The sequence below is a fragment of the Trematomus bernacchii genome, unplaced genomic scaffold (genome assembly GCF_902827165.1).
Source record: "Trematomus bernacchii unplaced genomic scaffold, fTreBer1.1, whole genome shotgun sequence".
In the NCBI taxonomy this organism is placed as follows: domain Eukaryota; kingdom Metazoa; phylum Chordata; class Actinopteri; order Perciformes; family Nototheniidae; genus Trematomus; species Trematomus bernacchii.
The window spans coordinates 981,197-1,005,115 of NW_022987708.1; the positions used below are offsets into that span (position 1 = coordinate 981,197).

Below are 23,919 nucleotides of genomic sequence, written 5' to 3' on the forward strand. Positions count from 1 at the left end.
TACACACAACAAAGCACATGTTAAAGTTATGAAAGTAATGTTGCTGCTTTTGGTAGCAGAACATAAAGCCAAAGTATAAGTAACAAATATTGCAGTTCCTTGAATGGCCACTTTAGGCTAGCTCCAAAAGCAAGTTAGTAAAGCTTCATAGAACCCTACGTTCAGTGGCGGCCGGCCCATAGGGGCGCTAGGGCCGCCCCCCCTCTTCCCACATTAAAAAAATAAAAAAATAAAAAAATATATATTTTAAAAATATATATATTTTTTATTTTTTTATTTTTAATAAACAAGGTAAATATTATATAATTGGTATCAGTAAAATGTATAATCTACAATAAAATCTCGTTTAAAATTGTGTTACGATGTCTAAAGTTACTGATAAGTCACATGTTTCCTGCCTGGCCTTGCCCGTGTATCATTACTCCCTCTCGTCTGGGCGCTATGCACAGCGCCCAGACGAGAGTGCAGCAAGTGCAGCAGAAGCCAACTGTTGCTATCTTTAAACTATACCGCCGAAACATAATTTCAGCCAATCAGCGTCGTCAAATCTGATGGTCACAGGGCGCCTACGTCAGCGCCCGGTGCAGTCTGTGAGTTGTTTGGACTCGTATCCAAGGAGACAAAACAGGAAGGTGTCATACACTCTGGAAGCTACCATTAGCAGCTAATGAAAACTCTGTTTTTGACATAAAAATGGAATTATGGATCATCAATCATTTTTCAAAGTGACAGACACATTGGATTAACCTATGGATTAACCTTCAGCTGCGTTTTTCTCGTTTTTGATCAGAATTGTTATTCTGCAAAAGGTGAGCATATCTCCGTGTTTTGCTACCTAAAGCTACGTCGTGTGATGTCTGTATTTGCTTCCCCTGTCGCAAGTTCTGATCGCTCAGTGATGATACTTATATTTGTTTGTGCATATCCGATAAGTATATCGATTGATTTATACCTAGAGTGCGTTAGCATTTTTTCGCTCAGGGCTCATTTAGACGCTTCTTGTGAGACTTGTATTTTGTTTCGGTAAACATGGTTCATCATATCATCAGTTAGCTGCGTTTCCTCTGAGTAGGACACATGAATAGTTTATTACATTTTAAGAAGCCCTGAGACACAGTTTCGTGAGGAAAAAAAACGGGGGAAAAAAGCCCCTTAACAGGTTAAATGGGAATTAAATCATTTAAAGTAATTTTGAGTGTTCCCAAAGCCCCGGTGTTCTGCAGTTTGTGTGGGCCTACTGTACTGTTGCACAGATTATGCTGTAGAAACTATGTCCAGGACAAGGTGTTTGGAAGTTTTGGAAGATTCATAGCTAACCACACTGAAGTTATGGAGGTATTGATCAGTCTTCTCATATTTTTAAGCCTCAAATTGTCCTTCCCCTCCAACATCACCAGAAGTCATAATTTAGGGGGTCTTTTCTAAAAAAAAATTACCGGGGGAGCATCCCCCCGGACCCCCCTAGTATTGTTTGATCACCATTTCCACAGCCCCACCTAAAATATTATCCACCAGCCGCCACTGCCTACGTTGAAATACCCTACCTTACTTAAACATTTTTTAAGCCTGCTCCAAAAAAGGTTTGGTCTATTTGGCTATTTTCCTTGTTCATGAAAACTGCACATGGGGTGACTTTTTGTTTAATTGCAAGCGAAACAGCTAGCTTACCAGTTCAAGTCATCATTGCGTTGTGCTTCTTCCGGCTAAGACTATAGCAGCTGCATATAATTGCTGCATGAAATGATTCTATAAACTACTTGTTTGCAATAGCATTATAGAAAACTGCTGTAAAAAATGGCCAGAAGCTACCAAGTGTCAAGTTAAGTAAAGTAGTTAACTTCTGTTTACAAAGTTAATTAGCTAGTACTCAGTTTTGATAGTCTGCCTGTCGGTTTGTGAATTAAAGTACAACTGTTCAAATGGACAAAATAGATGAACCCCTTTTTCATTTAATAGATAATAACTTTCAATGTTTTAATGATGTGTGACCACCAAACCTGGAATTTTAAGTTTTATAAATCTGGTGATTTGAGTAACAGTACAGAAGATGTTCCACTTCTCAAATGGACATTTCAAATGAGACAAAGGTTTGAGGAAACCTCTACAAAACGCAACTGCATCCACTGGACCTACTGGGATCAGTGATGACCAAGAAACAGCATCAGAGAAAAGTTGGAGCGATCATGACTTTACGTATGTCCCATTCCAGTAAAATTATATTTATAGTTATAATTTCCTTGTTGAAATGTCCAACTTTTGACCTCAAAGCGTTCCAGGTGCACAGTGCTCAAACAAAAACATGGAATATATATATATATATATATACGATTTTTTGTTGAATAGAGTGGTTCAACATTTCGGGTCGCGATCTATTGACGAAGGAAAAAGTGGGTCCCGAGGCCTGACCAGTTGAGAACCTGACATTTTTTTTTCTCAATCAACACATTCTTTTCCACACTGTATGGAGCCAGCCTTGCGAACAAGAAGAAACTATAACAGGCACGTATAACTCAAACACGAAAAACAGTTTAGGGACAGCCAGAGAGTTCTCTTTACTTTTGTTGTCTGCAAAAATCTCCCAGGTTTAACAACTATAAGTCATAGTCTATAATGTCAATGGTTAGTTATCGTTCTGAGAATGTTTTGAGATTCACAGGCGATCTCATTTTGAAAATAAGTGATGAATAAAACATAAAAGACAAGACCATCAATTGCTAACAACCTTCGGACTTAAGGGAATTTTCTAGGATAATGAACTCTCCATTTTTTATTATAACTCCAAATCCAATTAAACCAGGTCTCTCAAAAGATTCAATTTTTTTAATCAATATTTTCAGTCAGCCAGCATCATTCTCCAAAGACTCTCTTCTGCTCTGTATCACATTTACATTTTAAATTTTAAATCCTAAACTTGTTGTTGGACTTGTAATTGCTCTCAACATTTTGATGAATGAAATTGATGAACATTGATCCAATATTTTTGAAATCTTCCACAACCATGTGTGGCACCCCTGGGATGTGTGACCACATTAATATAATAATTATTATTATTTAGAGTTAGAATATGCCTTTATTTTGTACATCTGTCTATTTTCATTTCATTAACGGGGTTGAGCAATGCATTTAGTAGTATGGCGGAACTTTTGTGTTTCGGGGACTGGTTAGAGGGACGGACTTCCGGTGTTTCCTCAGAAGCAATCTGGAAGGAAACCAAATAACCCGTGTCCTCATTGCTTTAAAGTGGCTTTCTCACTTTAAACTGTTGAATTAAGCTAATAGCATTGCATTGATGACCAAACGGAAATTCATGTGACACTCATAAGGTGCCACTTGTTGCCGTGCAACCAATAGCTCTCATCAAGTTCTCATACAGTATCTGATTTGACATGTGTTTGTAAGGCTGATGGGAATGGAATTTGTTCAGCTTCTTGCAATGAACAATGTAGCTTATGGATTCCAGTGAAGGCACACCAGAGAACCCAGGCATAATTTCCTGTTGTGCACTGACAGATCTTTTTCTCTGACTTGTTTTTCTTTAATTGTGCAGGTACTGATCTGTTGCCAACATTTCTTTTCAATGTTTTTCAGCTTTTATTGGCAATATTTGATAGTACTCATAGGACATATTTGGATCTGGACTGTTGAGGGAAGGACTGATGCCCAAGCACATGGGCGCCTCATACAGCTGTGGGTAATTGGGAACCAGGACTATTAGCTTGTTCTCAAAACTTTCCATCATTGTTGTTGCTGATGGGCAGCCATGTGCACGCGATCGCGGAGTTCAAGAAATTCAACTTGGGGGGTAGCCAAGATTTGTTTTAAATGCAGGCTACAGAAATTAAAGGTATTGAAATGGGCCGATGAGCTTTGACTTGCACCAATGGTCTTCACAATTAAAACGTCACGTAGTCTACCAGTCTATGTAGCACCCTCGACTTTGATAGAGGTCACAGTAGCCATGAAACAACGCTGGAAAAGGCGGTCAGGGTCCGGAGGCTGGTTGTCACAGTCCAGCTTCCCCCTCTGGAAGTGTTTCCTGAAGCCTTCAGGACCAGCAGGTGGGGCGGTATGACTTGGCCCTGGTCCTTGTGGACTCGATGTAGTGCCTGGAAGACAGAAAACTCACATAGAAACTTGTATGTGAAGAGCTTGTCAGATAAAAAAACTACCAAAAGGACTACTATTTAAAGAACTTGCTTTATTATGAAAGGTCAACACATGGGTTCTATTGGTTGAGATGGTTACTCAATGTACAAGTAACAGAAACTAGAAAATTCAGAGACATTTTGACTGTGTGACTGAAACTTGGGTGCGCTTCCCGATGCTAACATTACCCCCGCTGAGCAAGTATTAATAACATTAGTTGTAATGTTAAGTACAACAAAGAATATCCATTAATTTTAGCTCACTTTTAGCTGACTATTTTAACTGTTTATCTATTACATTTTTGGATTCTTGTACCACATTCCTGCATCGTTTCTGAACATCTTTAGAATACCACTGGATTTAGTTAACGACCGACAGGTGTGTTGAAAGATCAAAGTGTTTATTTTATAGCTCCTCTCCCCTCTAGCCGTGATGTCACCCACTCTAAGTCTTAACCAGCTCTCCCATTCATTCCTATGGGGCAATTGATGAAAACGGCTAGGCGAATCTCTTATAAAAGACATAGCAACCCGATCCTGGTCACTCCGCACGTTTTGATGTGTTTTTCGTGTGTTTCGTGTCAACGCTGCCGGACGAGTAGCATGACAAATTTAGTGGCGGAAGAAGGAGAATAAGATGAGACTAGAAAATGCATTTCCTGCTGAAAATGCGTGCGAATGCTGTAAACTGTGTACATTTGTTGCTGAATTTAGCTGAAAATGCAGAAAAAGCTGAATATGTTATTAGTTGAATGTTCTCTGTAGCTGCTTTTAGCTACAAAATCCAAGTAAGTGTGTTGCTGAACTTAGCGGAGAAATGCAGAAAAGTGAAATGATTTGAATCAAAATTGTTACAGCTCAAATGCATTGCAATGACTTTATTGAAAACTTGAAAGTGAAATGTTAAACTGGAAGAGTAGGAACAATTGTGAAGAAGCTTAATATTTAAAAGAAAAGGTTTAAAAAAGGTATAAACAACTAAATGTACAGCCTCAATGTCCTGAAATAGCTGAATAATGTAATAGTTGAATGGTTTCTGTAGCTGAAAGCATGGGCGTCGCAGCCATTATATGAGGGTGGGACAAGTCCCCCCCACTTTTTCAAATGATTAGTTTAGACCCCCCCACTTTGACTATGCGGAAAGTCTGTGAATCGGTCTATCCACTCGCTGAACTTTGTAGATTCGCTGTGTCAGTGCTTCACTATCAAATGAAATCCATTCCACTTGCTTATTGAGAGAATGCCCAAATCAATGAAACTCCGTACCATGTTTTCACTGCTACTTTGTACCAAGGCAGATTCTCACATAGCGCGCGCATGTTCAAGGAGTGTTGTCATAGTTGGACGGCTCTGGGGCCTCATTTATAACGCCTTGCGTAGGATTGACGTAGGAAGGTTGCTTACGTAGTACAAAGCACAAAAATAGGTACATACATTTTCCGCCATTTTCCGATTCACAAAACATTGCGTACCGGCGAGGGAAGTGCGTACGGCACTCCCTACGCCTGTTTCCCTTGATAAATCACAATCGACTCGTAACGCCCATATTTGCCTATACATAGTCAAAGAAACGCCCATTCATTCATTCATTTTGACTGACTGCATGAAGAAGATCGCAGGAAATTACGATAGAACAGCTAAAAAAGACATCTCACACCGTGTCAGATTTTGGTTATTGTGGGGAGGTCGAGATAAATCATATTGTTTGGTGGATGCAGTTTGAACCAGAGTAGCAGCATGGAGGTCGGATCGTCACCAAAATAAATAAATAAGTGGTCCGAAAAAAGTTAATGACAAAACAAATACACATAACCTTCCTCAGGCAGTGTGTTTGTCCCGGGGACAGGAGACCCCCCCCCCCCCTTGATGAGAAACTGTAAGAAATGATCGGGGAATCCCTCCGGAGTGGAGTCATGACGACTGGATCTGAATTATTTTTGTTGTATTTGGTGGTTTGTGTTCCAGCTGTCGATCAGCAACTATATATCCATAATCCACCAGTTAAAGGAAATACAATTAATGGATTGTGTTATATTAGCTGTACAATTTACCACATATGGTGTTCTTAGTTTCCATACCTCCTGTGTTTTACGAGCGACTTATCAAGTCTTGGCAAACGGGATAAAACACGATTAAACGTGATAGTATATAAAACCATGCTCGTATCTACAACCTATAGAAATGCAAAACGGCGGCAGTTTAGACGTAATTCTGTCCTCCTGCTTACCGCATCATTTATGAGAAAACATTTCATAACATTAACACAACATATTCGAGGTGGTTTTAAATAGCATATGCGTATTTATTTATTTCTCCAAGTTATGTTTTTGTGTGCACTGAGGAGTCTCAAACAGGCGTTTGTTTAATCATTTAAAGATTGGCTTTAATCAATGTTTGAAAATGAATTCTTCATATTTGATAAATGAGAGGTAACATTTTATTTATGGTATTATTTCCACATATTTCTCTCCATTCTTCCTTCTGCCAACGGTGTCGCAGTTTCTCGTCTCTCCCGTTTGTGTGCTTAGTGCGTACGCATGGGTTAGAGTTTGCGTGGAGGACAGCACATTTTCCCGTCAAGTTAGTATTTTATAAATCGCAAACATTGCGTAGAAACTGGCGTACGCCATTTTTTGAGCGTATATCCCTTTATAAATGAGGCCCCAGATCTGTTGTATGAAGCGATGCCGGTAGCGGAGGTAAGGCACACACACCAAATGTTCAGGAAATGGTTAATACAGCGAAAATCAAAGCTGACGATCTCTTGGTTTGATATGTTTTCTCCCCCAGACAACATGGGCATAACAACATTTTTTTCAAAGAAGAGGAAAGTAAGTCATCAGCTGGTAGCAGTTAATCAGTTAACAGTGCTGGCGGCGTCTCACTTCTGGAGAGGAGTTTCGTCTTTATGTCATGGTAGAGAGATACCTACTGCTTGGGACTTTGAGTCTTCAAAATGTCCAATGTCACAGACTGGGACTTACTTTAGAGTCAGTTGTATTTACATTCAGTATGACTTGTTATGATTCAATGTGAAAGAGTATACTGCTCAATAAATAATTATCACTTCACCACCTCTCTTGACATCTAGGCACTTGAGAGTGAGTCAGAGGCAGAATACAGGGACAGTGGAGAGAGGTCCATTGCTGAGGTGAGTGATGAAAGGGAAATGACAGTTGAGAGTAAATTGTGATGTGGACTCTCATCCCAGGATTTTAAGGAAATCAGTGGGGATATTGAACAGGAAACATTTCAGTCAAGGGGCATCATATGACCAATATAGACAGAAGAGCAACATTTATTTGAACATTTAAGTCAATGATACCATTCCTAGGTGAACTTAACATCCCTATGGAGTCAGATCAGTCTCAATATTAATAAATGCTCACAGAAGGATTCACAAATGTATTTTGCGATTTATATATAAATGACTCTCCACAACAATATCTCTCAATGCACTCACAAATATTTATTGTTGTATATAAATGTACAAAAAAATGGGCATTTAAACTGCTTTTTATTAATTCAAAGACAGCTCTGAATTAATAATCAAATATGTTTCCTTTCTTTACTACTGGATGAAATTACAAAATGTACCCATCATTTTCCTCATGCTAGTATAGCCACATAAAAGTATCAAACCACCTGTTAAAATGCACCAGAATACAGGAAATCTATATATTTTTTCGCCCCCACACCCCCCGTTAAAAATGTCCCCCCCACATTCAGGATGCTTCCTACGCCCATGGCTGAAAGTAGGCTGAAGGAGTCAGATATTAAATGTAAGTCGTAGTGAAAGAATGTGTATTAAGAAGAGAAAATAAAGTAAAAAGGCTTTGAAAAGCATCAGAATATTTTAACTGCAAACTTTTCGACTAAAACCATATGTCACCAATAATGTATAAAATATGTGGAACATGTTGAAGTCAGTATGAAGTCTCCATCAGACAGAAAATAATAGGCTGAGACCCCATTTACACGGGAACGAAACGGGTTGTATCCGCATAGTTTCTCTTGCGTATAGCCCTTTCATTTACACAAAACGATAGACGATAGAAACGGACCCCGCAAACGATAACGGGTCCCAAGGTGGATAGATCTGCAAACGGAACGCTCTGGGGGGTCAAACGGCTCTGTGTAATCGCCTCTATACGATCATTTCCCGATAGATGAAGCCATAGCCCCGCCTCTCCCCACCTCTGCTGCTCACTGCTGATGCTCACTGCTGATGGTCAGTAGCTACTGTCAGTAGCTACTGCTAGTGCTACTGCTACTGACCATGCTACAGATGTTAGTGCAAAATCTACAGCTCGACCATGCTACAGATGTTAGTGCAAAATCTACAGCTCCTCTACCACAACCATCAGCAACAAGTGGACATGGAGAATTACATGAACTACTACATGTTGCTAAATCCACCGCGGGGCATAAACAGAAGGGCAACCATGGCAACCATGCTCCGGGGTCTTCTTCGCTGCTTTTGGTGTATTTTGTGGCGGCAGCAGCGCCACTTACAGGCCTGGCATATGTACTACAGCGTTTCCAGCGAGTCGAGTGGTCTTGTGTGAACAGACACGTTAAATGAATCGAATGCGTGTGAACGGAAGATTTTTTTGAAAACGCATACGGTGCGTAAACGTAAACGTTCCCGTGTAAAGGCAGCCTGAGACAGTCTGTTAAACCCCAGTCTGTTTGTCAGTGTTTGTTTCTGTGCTGAGCACCTAATCATAACACCTGTATGAGCCCAGAGATCAAAGGTTTCCATGGTGATGTGCAGTGATCTGTGAGAGGAGAGCCTTTCCATTGATCTGAATGAGAGATAAACCTCTTACATTTGAACGTTTTGTTGAAGAACCGTAGCAGCTATCGGTGACATTTCAACGTGTGGAGCATCTCAGGATCCTAAGGAGTGTCTTAGTCTGCTTTTTGTGTACTTTCTGGTCAATAATGTGGCTTTTTTGGCAGATTAACTAAAGGTGTGTGGCTGGTGCTCTGAGGAAAGATCAGGCTGAATTTACAATGGGCCTTAATGGAGACATGTTGAACGTTTTTGTCACGTCATGCCCTCAAGAGGCATTTTGTTGAATTTTTTTGCTTAAAGGTAGGGTAGGTAAGTTTGAGAAACCGGCTCGAGATACACTTTGTGTTATATTCCATGGAATGCTCTTAACATCCCGATAGCAATGAATATCTTAAGTGCTTTGACAAAAAATCCATAAAAAAATGTCATCTGTGGAAGCCGTAGTACTGTAAAAAGTACGACCAATCATTTTAGCCGGCCCGGCTAAAATAACTGGATGGCCTACCTGCCTGTCAGCCTTCCATCTGTGCACAAACTTATCTCGTGCCCTCATTGGTCATGTGCGCGTTCGTGTGTGTTGGAGGAGGGGCTCTATAAGGAAGTGGCAGATTTTCTCCGGTTGTGTATTTTCAAATTCTAGCGATCTCGAGCCGGTTTCTCAAACTTACCTACCCTACCTTTAATTTTAATTTTTCAACCTAAGAGAGGTTTTGCTACAATTCAAGCACACAATTATGTCCCAGGAGTGTAGGGTTTGGGAATTATGGCAGTTTTAAAAGAAAATTAAGTTGAATTCCAAGCTCTCCTCCACTCTATCTGTGACATCACGCACTCTAATGCTGTGTTCACACCGGACGCGATGCGACGTTTGGGGGCGGCGCGATTACATGTAAAGTCAATGCAGAGACGTGGACAGACGCGAATTCGCTCCGACGGCGCGCATGAAGCGGTGGACGCGGCGCGAATTACACGATTGAGGCGATTGAACGGTGCCGCGTTAAACGCGAGAGTTCAATTTTTTCAACTCGAGCGTCAAATTCACATGACGCGTTCTCGCGGAAGCCAATCAGCGGTGAGGATCTCAGCCGCCGTCACTGACGTTCAACCACACAACATCAGCCGTTAGCTGTTAGCAGTTAGCACACAGAGCTCACAGCTCCTCATATCCGTTCAGAAACTGGACAAAAGTTAAACAAGTACAAACCACAGACTGTCTGTGTCATGGTGAATACAGTCGCTGCTTATTTATGTCTGTAGGCCGTTGTTATGAGTGTGGAATGAGCATATACAACGTTAGCTTAGCCTGGTTGACCCGATCTTCATTCAGAAAACAAGCATTTTAAAAGGTGTTTTGCCTGCCGTCTTGTCTGCAGACTTGTCAAAGCATTAATTCATGGTTGTTACTAACCGGTATCAGTATGTTGTTACTTCGGCATCATTTAGAAACGTGTATTACAATTTAATCACGGTAAAATATGTTCATTTGTTGTAGTTGTAGCTCCCGAGCCAGCGCGTCTTGTTTGAATGATGCGAGTAAACACAGCTGGCAGCCGCGGTGAACCTCCAGCGTTTAGAGCGATGCGATAGGAGCGATTAGAGCGAAGCGAATAGTCGCATCGCGTCCGGTGTGAACGCAGCATAAGCCTTAACGAGCTGCGCAATACACACTAATGTTAAACTCTGAAGAAGGCCTCTTTAACAAGCTCCAAACTAAGTTAAAGGGGACCTATCATGCAAAATGCACTTTTGTACGTCTTTTATACATAAATATGTGTCCCCGCTGTTCCAGGGAACTCACCAAGTGTCAGAAAACACAACCCTCTCTATTTTCCTCCATACCCAAATCTCTAAAAAAGGGGCTGCAACGGATCTGATAAAAACTGATCCAGATTTGAACACTGTCCTGACGTCAGGACGATGGCGCTACGGCTATTGGGCCAACTCCACCAATCAGGAGGAGACAGCCACGGCCATTGCCGTTCAAAAACGCTGGAGACGCTGTAGTACATATGCCAGGCCTGTAAGTGGCACTGTAGTCTGCCACAAAAGCAGCGAAGAAGACTTGGTTACCATGGTTACCCTTCTGTTTATTCTCCGCTGTGGCTTTCTTTCTCCCTCCCCGGGGCAAGCGTTTGTTCCTTATGCTGCTTTAATTCAATGCAATCCCTCCCCGTCGAGGCAAGCACTGTAATTCTCTCCGGTTAGTCCACCAGCAGATGACAAACACCCACCTCTCCGCTTCTTCCAAGGAACGAGGGGACCGTGCGGCAGAGTTTCAGTTTCAGTTTCTTTCGCCGGTCAAGATGTCCGTTAAAGTTTAAATCTTCCGGACAAAATTAGAAAAGTGCCGGTCAAAGGTCTTCTTTGTTATTTATTGAGCTTTAAAACAAATGAATAACGACTCTATAGGCCTATAATAACACGGAGGACGGAGATCTCTTTTCCTCCCCCTCTTCTGACAGCCCAGCAGCTGATCAGAGCACGTCTCCCCTCTCCTGCAGGGGGGGCGTGGTCAGCTGCAGCTCACAGAATCAGACCCGTAGACAGCAAACAACACATAGAGCGAAATGAGGCATGGCTAAAATGCATGATCTGTTTGGTATTTCGAAAACAGAAACGTATAAATATACCTTATACAGTATAGGTATGGCCCTACAATATATCATTTAAATATAGCATGATAGGTTTCCTTTAAATATCTCAAAAAGTGTAAAAGATATAAACAATCTGACTAAAAGGTCAATAGCTGAAGGTCTTGTGACCGTTTTAAAGTTGGAATGAAGTCTCTAGCTGAAAGTATGTGGAAGGAGTAGCATTTGGCGCAAGGTGTAGGTAAAAGAGGATTTGAAGGTTCCTCCCATTGAGTTACATGTTAAAGAAATAGTTTATAAAGCTAAATATTTCAAAAAGTATAAAATATTTTGAACAAGTTGAACGTTTCCCATCATGTGCTGAAAAGGCTGAATATTTTTGATATTTGAATGGTTTCTGTAGCTGAAAGTATGCTGAAGTTATTGAGAGCCAAACTTTTTGTTGAAATAATAATAATAAGAAAAAGATGCGGAAGAATAAGTATACAGTAAACAGCATTCCACTAATAAGTAAAACAGCATTCCACTAAGAAGTATGTTGAATACTATACTGTGTGTGGCTTCGCCAGTCACACAGAATTAAATTGTGAAACATGCCCGCACAATCTCATTAGACATCATAGGAAAATACATGTGTGGGTGTACTTGGGGTGCAGAGATTTTAATTGAGATTGTTTAAAAGTCAAATACTTCAGATTTACCGTATATTATTGCTTTTAACCTCTTAAGCACGGCGGTCCCCCCATTGGACCCCTCCCACCGTTTTGTTTTCGAGATAATGTCTCAGGGCTTCTTAACATTTATGAAACTATTAATGTGTAGCACCAGATTAACGGGAAGAATCTCAGCTAACTGAAGATATGAACCATTTTTACCAAAACAAAACACAAGTCTCATAAGAAGCGTCTAAATGACCCCTGAGCGAAAAAATTCTAACGCACTGCGGCACACAATTCAAGATAAAGATACCCTTATTACTTATCGTAGCTGCACATACAATATAGCCGATTAAAGCTGAGACTCCACTGATTATTTAGGTATAGTATCATCACTGAGCGATCCTAAATTGCGACAGGGGAAGCAAACACAGACATCACAACACGTACCTTTACGGAGCTTTTACGGCAGATCGTCTCACCGTAGCTGTCAATTAGGTCAAAATATGTGTTCAATGGCATTAAAACGAAAAAAAAAAAATCTACAACTGTTGATCCATAGGTTGATAATGTACCTGTGCCTTTTAAAAAATTATTTATAATCCATAATTCCATTTTTATGTAAAAATCGGAGCGGAAAAGTTAGCTGCTAATGGTAGCCACCAGAGTGTATGCAGCTTCCGGTTTTGGTAACGCGTCACTCTCACTCCTTATTTGTTAACGTGTTGGTGTGTATATAACTTTCCCTCGATTCCATTGGGTCTAGCGGTTATAAAGAGATTTCATTCATCAAAATCGACCAAGGGGGGCCAGAGATAGGTCAAATCCACCCAAATGACCCCAGAAGTGGGGTTTTTTGGCTAAATCTCTCTAAAAAGGTCAAATTTAACTTGTTTTGCATCAATCTTGATACAGGGTACTTATTATATGTTGTACTTTGGATTCCTAAAGCTTTTAGTCTACTAACCCATCATCCAAGGGTAGTTTTCACTATCTGTAAAAAATAATTTTTGGACGGACACTATAATTTACAGTTTTTTACTATGTAAAATCTGAATTTTCTTTAAAATAAAAAACATCTATATTGATTCTGACTTTTCTAAATCCAACTCACAGGTTTATCATTACTTTGAGAAAAAAGATGATTAATTTAACCCTTTTAGAAGGGAAGATATGGTCATTTGTTCTGGGAATGTCATTTTCGAGCCTGAGACCTGAAAAACAGGCTCAGGGCTTAAGAGGTTAAACAAAGCAGCAGTTTTCTTACTTAAAGGGCCCATGTCATGGCCATTTCCACTGATCATAATTACATTGTTGAGGTATACTAAAATAGATTTATACTGTGCAATTTTCCAAACTCACATTGGTTTCGCATACAGCATCTCTGTCAAGCATGTGTATTCAGCAGTATTCACTTTCTCCACTAAACGACTCGTTGGAGCTCTTGCCCCCCCCTCCCTGTGAGCCTAGTGTGCTCCGATTGGTCAGCTCGGCCACTCGTTCTGATTAGTCAACCACCAGAGAGGCTGCGCCCATGTCTAACAGTGCTTTTTCCCGGCTGCTCTCAGCGTAACATCAGTCTTATCATGGCGTCGGTACAGCCGTATATTTTATATACATATATATTTTTAACTGTTGTTATAGAAGAGTGTGACGGCCCCAGGGCCTTTGTCTTACGATGGGGTGGAGCTGAAGAGGCTAATCAGCACGATCACGGACACCTCCGGAGCTATTAAGCCCAGCTGCCCGGAGTCACACGACGGCCCCAGTCTCTCTCCAAAGCGGCTGCAGGAAGACTAACTCTGCGATCCTCTCAACCACCTATGTCTGCATTTACCACAATAAATGTGCCGTGGTTTTGTAAACTCGTGTATGTCTCCTTGTCTTTCCGTTGTGGCCTACGAGCCGCTCATAACAAAGAGTAAGTTATTTTTACCCGTTATAAACTACTACTGTTTGATGAGAAATCAAATCATGGTTTGCTATATATGAATTCAGGGAAGAAAGGATAGGCCTACTAAGTATTTCCATTAAACTTTATTTTTAGAAATGTACAAAATGAACATAAATATACATATATACACACGGTATATCATCCATTCCTCCTCCTCGCATCTTGCCTGCGCACAGTCGGTGCGGTGCCTTTTAGCACGAGGCCTCAATAGTAGTAGAAGTCCCTTCCCCGTCATGGATTGTCCGCCAGGATCTGGCTGGACGAAATCAAATGCAAATCACAAAATATTAGAGAAACTTAGTTGTTTTAGATTCGTTAGTAGTAGTTGTGTAATGAACAGCTTGCCTGCTAATATGCTAACCTAGCTTTGTTTACCTTGGTAGCTAACACGATATGAACGTTAGCTTGGAGGAAAGGCAACTATAATGCAGTGTAATAAAACTACTATGAACAAAAGCTAGTGGTTCATATTAGGCTAGCAATAACGTGTTTATAATTGCAATCGTATACGGGTATTCTGCTACCATACAATGTAACTTGCATGAATACATTGTTTTGCGCTAGCATACAGCTAGCCTCGTTAGCTACATGCAGTATATGTACTGTCACAATGTACGGTAAATCACCCGGAGTATACTGTATGAGTATTCCGTGTGTGTGACTGCAGACATTCTCCTGCCATGACAAACATGTAAGGCCATCTGCTGACATTGTAGTTGATATTTAAACGCTAGCAACGTAGCATCACAAAAATGTTTTTCCGACCAAAACTAGCTCTAGCTCCGTGTGTTAGATCGGTTGCATACACGCTACGCCAGCTATAATGTAATTACGTTTCGCGACTGACCGCACGGCAAATCACCCGGAGTATACTGTCAATAGGTATTTTGTGTGTGAATGCAGACATTCTCCTGCTATGAGATACATGTATGCAAGGCCATCTGCTGATATTAGAGTTGATATATGGAAACTCTAGCAACTTAGTTAGCACAGTTAGCACTGTGTCAATGGCTTAGCAGTCCAACACAGTTTACACATTTAAACAGTCTTGTTTGATAAATACACAAATAACAATGCAAACTTACAGGTTGTGTACCCAGATCTTCCCCTGCTCCAAACGGTCCAAACAAGCTGTGCATATCCGGCCTCAAACTGGGCAATGTTTTGGAAGCTTTCGTCTGTGAAATGTCGGTTCTTCGAACCTCTGGAGGAGGAACACGCCGCTGCTGGTGTGGCCATAGCTCTTCGGGATTGGTCCATTTCGTTCCGGGTACCGCATGACATCAGGCGGTACCCGGAAGAATCAAATGGGCAGTGACGTATCTCCAACGAGGCGTTTTGGGGAGGTATTTTCTGTGTTAGAGTTTTACTCGCTACAGGGTGTACTTTGAGGGTTTTGACTCTGCACACCGTTTACATGCATAAAAACCTTCATAACACACAAGGGGACGGGTAATAACCGGAAAAGCATGACATGGGAGCTTTAAAGAAAATTGTGAGAATTGGTTATTTCACTGTTCTCCTATCTATTATTCCATTACTTTTCCATTTCTGCTGATGACCTTTGTCATTATTGACTAAATGAAAAAAGAGCATTGAATGTATTAGCAGTCAGTTTTAAGAAGGAAATAACAAGCTTGGAACTCTGAAAGTTCATTTCTTTCAAAACCTTCAGGGTTTTATTGAGATTTTAGCGGGATGCCTCCTGCAGAGAGACGGAGCTGCGGTCAATACCTGGAGCTCTGAGTGGCAGCCCATTGTCCAGACTTCTGGGTTTAGTGGTGATGAACAGATAGCAGAGGACACACAGAGTGACGATGAAGGCCAGAAGAACCACAGCTGCAACAGAGAGACCTACAAGAGCTCCAAGACTGTAAAGCAGAGAACAAAGACACAGGAGGACTATTATACATACCTTGCTCTGAAAGACTATACATAACATTTGCAACCAACTGCAAAAGTTTAAAATGTGGACACTGATTAGAATAGGTAAATATTGCTATCTATTTTTGATTAAAGGTGCAATGTCCAATACCTGGACACAAGCTACAAATAAATAGGGGCAGACCATACTACTGAGTTTAGGATGGCTAGATTAAAGCTAGCGACCAAATTGATGTCGGATTTGTGTGAGAAGTTACATAAAATGATGCGGAATTTCAGTACATGAGAGGGAATCTGAGTGAGAGTTTGCTGCTAGTGAGCCAAAAGTGGTACCAAACCCATCTACTAGATCTTTACAATCTAAATTAACAGTCACAAGTTATTAAAAAAGCCAATGAGAAACTAACGCAAGGTCTAGAATATGAAAAAATGCAAACCAAACTGCTGAAACTCTTAGAGCTGATAAAACAAAAAACAAGTCCACGAGTGGTAGTGGACTAGTTTATCTAAACATCATTTACATGTTAGAATGCTAGCGTTAGCATTTAGCTCAAAGCAACACTATGCCTCAGTACAGCCTCACAGAGCTTCTAGCATAACTAATTTGGGAACATCCAACTTACACTTTCAATTATCAGTGCATACGTGCATTCTCACTGACTAGTACTCGGATGGTGTACTGAAAATGGTCGAAAAGCTGAGCGAAGAGCGCTGGACACTGCACTCTTATCGGTCGCCATCATAGCTTTGTATGGGGATGGAAAGTTCCATTAGCAGTTGCTCTGGTGAAACAGCACTTTACAAATGTAAGTTAAGTACCGCTGTCGCCTATTGTTGTCGGATTGAAGCCATCAGTATGTTTATTGGGTTGATTTAGGAATTCATTTAGTCTGTAATGATTTGGTACCGTGAACAATAAGGATGCAAACGGAGGCAATTGTTATTTCCATTGAGTCCACAGCAGCCGTGATTAATCTGAAGACTGGCTTCCTGTCTGTCAAATAATTGATTTCATAATACTGCTGCTGGTTTATAAAGCATTAGGGGCGTTCACACCAAGTACTTTTCCCACAGTAGTTCATGAGAACTTTAGTTCATGAGAGCTCTTTAGTTCTGATGAACTAAAGCAGATCGCGTTCACACCAAAATGAGTTCCTGGGGGTGGATTAGGCAAATGAGCCGCTGACGTCACTTCTTCTTCTTCTGCTTTGGGTTTACTGGCAGGCCGCAAACAACTTCACGGCGAGTACAGTAGGTGGCGGTATGCACCTTAAAGTTGCAATTCGCCAAAAAACCGAGAGAAGAAGAAGAAAAAAAACTTCCGCTTCCGCTGTATGCTTCTGTTTACCTTCCGACCTCAGGCACGGTATGGAGTTGACGTTTTGGTGGTCGTGTTATACAGCTTCGTAACTGAGTTATTTAAGCCAATAACCACAAATACAAATACAGATCGACCATTCAAATGCAATAGAAATGCTGAGTCGGAGGCAAAGGCGGTTAAGAAGCCTTAATAAAAGGATTGGACCACGAAAAGCACACGTTATGGACATGTTTCGCCGTAGGACAGCTGAGCATGATGACCGTTATCACGCCCAAAGAACAGCAATGGTACGTTCATTAAATTACATTAATACTATCTAATGTTGGATTTATGGAGTTATGTAGGGCTAATTTGTGTCTTTGTATGTGTTTCCAGATATGCGAATACTACGGAACGCGTCGTGTCCCGCGCTCTCTCTGGGTGAACAATAGAACATCGGCTTGGTGGGAGGTGGTGCCAACACCAATGTGCAGTGGATCAAAGATTTCCGAATGTCCAAGGGCTCTTTTCAACTCCTCTGTATTCGCCTGGAAGCAACGTTGGGGAGAGGCATCTGAACAGCATGGAAATTGTAAATTGACAATAAAGCTGATCTTTTGTACAGTGCATTTGGTTCTCTCTTTTATTTACCAGTCAACAGACACAATTACAATAGTGCAGACACACCTTAGTGCAAAGATTAAATGTCAGTATCAAAACAGTACTCATACTGTATATTTGTATATTAATGAGTATATTATTATGTTAAATGTGTGTTAAAGACAATGGGATGAGGTTGAAAGCTCTTTAAAAACTGTTGTATACCATCTTTACTGTGATAAATACATACATGTTAAGCATACACACCTGAAGAACTACGTTACACACACACAGGTTAGTCTGTGTACCGCTGCACTGCTGCTGGTTTAAACAAAGACAGTCATGATGCTAGTGCTGTGCATGTAGGTTCTCTTTTATTTATCAGCAGCAGATCAATAAGTGTCAGTATCAAAACAATATAATAACAGTGGCATAGATAGATATATATATCTATATATATATAGATATATATAGATAGATATATATATAGATATATATATATATATAATAACAATAGGTAGGCTCAGCAGCAGACACACCTTAGTGCAAAGTTAGGTGTCAGTATTAATAACAGTGGCATATATATATATATATAATCACAATAATACAAAATTAACTGTCCCAGGTGTAGGCAATTTGGGGTGAAGTGTCTTGCCCAGGGACACAACGACATCCTGACTGCAGTGGGGTTTGAACCTGTGCTCCCCTGATCCGAACACCAACGCACCAGACCACTGCACCACACGCCTCCCAACAAGTCATTGTACAGTTTATCAACGACGACAAGTTTTTCTTAATTTTTGTATTGAAGGCCTGTTGGATTTAATCAGCTCGCTTAGCACTGCCAGAAGCCCAGCCTGAAAGGTATTTTGTTGCTCCACCTCGATTCCTGGGCCTTGTGTGAATGCAGCAGCCGTTCGTCGTGCATCTCCTTGGCACGCAGGTCCTCATTCTCCTTGCTGACCATGGCACGGCGGTCCATCGCCATGATGGTGTCAAGGAAGCTGTCATCGCGTGCCCACTTTCCTAAGGTGAAATATGCAAGATACAAGATCAGTTTAATCGCAACAACGAGGCAAAATGTTGATTAATAGTCCAGTTTACTCTGAGATAGAAGATCAAACCGTTTTCATGTAATCCTTTTATTTATACATCACATATACTGAGGTAGCTGGGCCAATCAAGCTTGGACTGAAATATCGAAATTACATCTCTCTTTGATATTGACTACAATTATTGCTACAATGCATCAATTCATTATCAAGCAAATGACTTGTGCATGAACTCTAAGCAGCGGTGATGCAATACATATTTCGATTTACTTTTACTTATTAATAGTTATATCACCTTCTTCTTCTTTCAAGGCCAGAGTAGTTACAGTGTAAGTGGATTGACATCTAACATAACATGGCTGAGTACAATTATAACAATCAATAAAAAAAAGGAAAAATAAATAGAATTTCAATTACATTTCTACTTAAATGTGCAAAAATATTAGAACATCAGTCTTTGTGGCATGCAGGTAATCAACTGTTTAAGCTTTTACCATTAACATGTAGAATGAATGTTGCAAATTACTTGAAATTATAGCAACTAATGTATTGTTAGAGGTAAGAATACAGAGGTAGCATTATGTCCAGCTAGCATGCTAATTGCTAACGTTATATTATTGTTTTATCCCGGAGGGGAAAACTAGTTTCTAATCCTGAGAGAAACACCTCGCCTGAAACACACGATTAGTGCCATGAGTTAGTGAAGCAAATTACAGAACATTGCACACTTATTCACAAGTCAAAACGTGTTCATAGCGGGCATGGCTGAGAATAGCTAGCTAGCTAGATGTTGTTAGCCAGCTTGGACCTAACGTTAGCAAGTTCTAGCATGGCTAGCTCGATCTACTGAGCAAATAAAAGTACATCTAAGACCAGTATTGTGCAGATTAAAACAGTGCAGTGCATGTATTTTATTTTTACCTTGGTAGTCGTCCCGACATGACTTTGCCAGGTCTGCTAACTTTGCAGAGCCACGGAAACTGCATTCAGTAGAAGCTTCTGAATGCGGCGCTTCGCGTCCTCCGAGTAAATCGCCAGAAGCGCCGAGACATCCTCATCAATTCCACCGCTCCGATGATTTATTTAGTGTTGCTATAATAACTGCTTTCACAAAAGTAATCTCTTCGGGTGCGCTGCCCGAAGCGAGCAAATACAATGGCCGCTTCCAAAAAAAAATTCAGAGTCAAACGGGCGTGGTTTACATTCCGCACAGCCAATCAGACGTACGAACTATTTTCTCCCACAACAGTCCCTGCTCTCTAGCAGGGACTGAAAAGCGGGTCGGACAAACTAATTTGAGCTACTTTAGTTCCTGGGGCTTTTTGGTGTGAACGCAAATATATCGTCGTTCTGATGAACTATTGTGGGAAAAGTACACCAAAGTACTCCGGTGTGAACGCACCTATTGAATGGTTTAGGGCAAAAATACATTTCTGATCTCCTGCTAAATGATGAACCATCCTGATCTCTTAGGTCTGCTTTCTGTCCCCAGAGTCAGAACTAAACGTGGAAAAGCAGCATTCAGTTATGCTCCAAATATCTGGAACAAACTCCCAGAAAACTGCAGGTCCGCTGCAACTCTTACTACTTTTAAATCCAGGCTGAAGACTTTTCTTTTTGTTCAGCTTTTAATTTAACTATTCATATCTCACACTGCACTGTATCTTTTATTAATGTATTTTCTATGTTTATTTTATTATATTTGTTTTTTAATGACTGTTTTTAAAGGCCATTTTATAATGTTTTTCTGCTGCACTATTTTTATGTTTTCATTTTTGTAAACAATTTGAATTTCCTTGTGTAGAAAGGTGCTATATAAATAAACTTGCCTTGCACTGTTGACATGCATGCACTATGCAAGTACTCAGTGTACACAGTGTACTTTAATGGAAGTGTAATAACAGAAGTATCCAAACTGAGACGCAGTTGTTTATACTCCACAGTTCTTATGTGCTGCCCACTATTCTTGCAAGCGTGTGTATTTTGTTTAATTTAGTTTGAAACTGATTATTCTTACCCTTTTCTGCTATCTGGCTTTTGTATTTTCTATTTACAAACAATACTCAATCAAGGCAAACATTGTCAGAATGTGAATTTGGATCCTGTTGCTGCTTATTCTCATATTCAGTGAGTGTGATTTGGTTTGAATAAGTGAAGTGTGCGCTTGCATATCCTTAACACTTCTGCCAGGTGTTAAATGATGTAAAGATGTGTATAAAATATTCATTGTCTCTGTTTGCTAGTGTTCTTCAAATCTAAGCAGCCGATTAACTGAGTGATGTGTTATGTATTCATGCCTCATTATACGAACGCCTGCTCTATGCCTTGAAACAGTGTAAATGTGTTGTACTATTCCAAATGGAATTCTTTTTACACATAATTACTGCTCAGAGGCGGTTAATTTCACAGGCTCAAAGCTCCTTTAGAAATGTGTTTGTAACATGCTACATGACTTGCATTGTGATAGGATTACCCCCCCCCTGCAATGTAACACTTCCATTTCTGCCCCCTGTTTTATGTCTTTATGTCTTAACTCTTGTCCTTATATGTTTCTTGTTAAGCGACTTTGGGTTAATGAAAGGCGCTATATAAATTAAAGTTATTATTATTATTATTAATAATACTATCCAATTGTATTGTGAAAACAATGATCTGACTGTCACAACATTAATTATAGGATCTAAAGCTCATAGAGAAGAATATCAAGCTAACAAGCAAGAAACCTGTCCTTAAGTGAGTTTTACCGTTCAGGGTTTGTCACCAAATCTGCATTTTATCATCTCAGAAATAATAATGGCATGGGACCAATACTGTCCCAAAGTCAAACTAATGCTGTGTCTAAATTCAGACATTTCCCTTAGTACAACAGCATGTTCACTGTGAACACTTTTGAATTTCAACCATGTAGTGTTGATGGCTTGCTACTTATGTACTGAAAATAGAAATAGATGAGTGCAGAAGGAAGTTTAATAACTTAATCCAGACTGAGACGCCATTCTTCTAACTGTAAAGTTATCAGGGATGCTAGTAATAACTTATATTGCTTTTGTGTCAACTGACCTTTTTTTAACCTCTGCTAGTTTGTATTTAGATTTAGAATTAGATAGACGGTGTGTTGTTAATTGAGCACACTTGTGCAGCATGTGAATTTCGACCGCGTAGCGTAGCTATGCCATACTTCACATTAGGACACACTTTTGGCACACGTGAGGGCAGAAGGACACAAATTAAAGCACAGAATAATCCTTTAATATCAAACTGGCCAGATTACTGTAGTGCTCCCCCATTACAAAAAGAAAGAACTTCATCAGATTACAAATATACCTAGTAGCAATAGGAATAACAGTTCAAAATACAATATAATGGTGCCAGCAACAGGGGGGTCGCTCAAAACTTCCTAGCTAAATACAAGGACACAAAAATCAAAATGAATGACTAAGGTAATGCTAAAAAGACACATACGGTTTAAACAACATGTAAGTAACTATATATATAACACTTTTTCAAATCATTTTTAACACCAGCAGAAATGGCCTTTGGATTGGTCAGTGACTTACACAGCCTACCTCTACAGAAGTGGGAAATGTAAACGATAAACTGAACATTATTTTTTGTAATTATTCATGTAAACCTTTTATGTAATGGCCGGTATCGTATGTGCAATTACTTTAACGAGGAATCGCGAAACAAACTGCCCCCATGTTTTGCAAAAAGTATAAAAACTCAAAAGGTTGGGTTCATTTACATGGTTCAAAGGAACCAATACTGTGACCAAAGAGTTGTCTGCACATAGCTCGACTAGAATGGCAAGTGGCTGCTTTAGAGATGTTTTTTATTGATGTCATTGTAAATGGTTGATTGGTTTTTAAAAGGACATTGATGTGGCATTAAACGTGTCATCACTTGGGGGCCCTTCACTACCCGTGGCCTTAAGCAGTTTCCTTCTTTTATTTTATCTTATAAATACTACGAGCATGCCTTTTTTATATAAGAGTGTTCTATTTTCTTCATCTCTATTTATACTTTCCTGTAACAACATACATTTCTTATTTGTGGGCTAATAAAGGAATTCTAAATTCTGATTTCCTTATTCACATTCTGCATGTCTAAGCCTCACTCCACACTTTGCAAATTTTTTCAGAAGAACTACATTAGAAAAAGTCCCTTAAAAAAACATTGATGTCGGTGGATGTGTATTATCTAAGAGTCAATAAGAGCATCCTTAGATCTATGGTATTTACTGAATGAAAGGCAAGGTTTCCCCTAATGGTATTGCACTGTGTTCTGAACTCAAAGTGACCCTGCATTAGTACTGTAAATGCCATTTGAGCTTTACAAATGACTCTTTTATCTAAGCAAATTAGCCTAATTTGATCCAAACGTGAACAGACTGTAAAATATCAGCAACAGGTTGGCTCCTGACAACACACCAATGATACTTGCTTATCAACCCACAAATGCATGTGCTCCAAACAGCACAACTTGCATAATTATTGTTAACTGCAGGAGAAACTATGCCTATAATGCACATTCATGTTATGTCATGCATAAATAGTAAATGTACCCACATTATAAATGTCAAATACGGAGGTAAACATATGCAACACTTTCATTTGACTGTCCTTACCTCAACCACCACATGTATCCATATTCGTAAGGGAAGAAGCTGTTGGGGTCATCGCAACAGTACTTCAAGTCACTGAACCCGCAGCAGAAAAGTGCCGTGGCATCACTGTCCGCTTTCGGACACGTGAAGCCCTCCACGAGCACATCTGCCTCGCTGTAGTAACCTTCACAGTCCGAGCTCATATCCGACACACACTGTCCGCACATGGACTGCCAGATGCGGTGTGGCACACGTTAAAGCCGGCTCTGCTGCTGCGCGTCTCCCATCGCTGCACCTCCACATCACGGAGTCCTGGAGCTGCACACACAC

The 23,919-nt window shown here is 40.2% G+C and overlaps 1 protein-coding gene across 1 annotated transcript; it reads right to left on the minus strand.

Annotated features, from left to right (window-relative positions):
* Positions 1 to 2,982: 2,982 nt before the first annotated feature.
* Positions 2,983 to 23,874, minus strand: LOC117491008 (protein shisa-like-2B). The gene is made up of 3 exons (XM_034140823.1): positions 23,611 to 23,874; positions 15,882 to 16,018; positions 2,983 to 4,106 (listed from the first exon to the last, which is right to left on the minus strand). The coding sequence occupies exons 1-3, from the start codon at positions 23,814 to 23,816 to the stop codon at positions 3,919 to 3,921; spliced, it is 531 nt and encodes a 176-aa protein (XP_033996714.1). The 5' UTR covers positions 23,817 to 23,874; the 3' UTR covers positions 2,983 to 3,918.
* Between the last annotated feature and the right edge of the window lie 45 nt (positions 23,875 to 23,919).

Bases quoted from the DNA above. Each gene is read 5' to 3' on its own strand.
- LOC117491008 (XM_034140823.1), bottom strand. From the start codon at position 23,816: ATGTGCGGACAGTGTGTGTCGGATATGAGCTCGGACTGTGAAGGTTAC. The intron at 16,019-23,610 runs GTAAGGACAGTC...TCTGCTTTACAG, and splicing joins GGATACATGTGGTGGTTGAG to TCTTGGAGCTCTTGTAGGTC. The intron at 4,107-15,881 runs GTATTGACCGCA...TCTGTCTTCCAG, and splicing joins GCTGCCACTCAGAGCTCCAG to GCACTACATCGAGTCCACAA.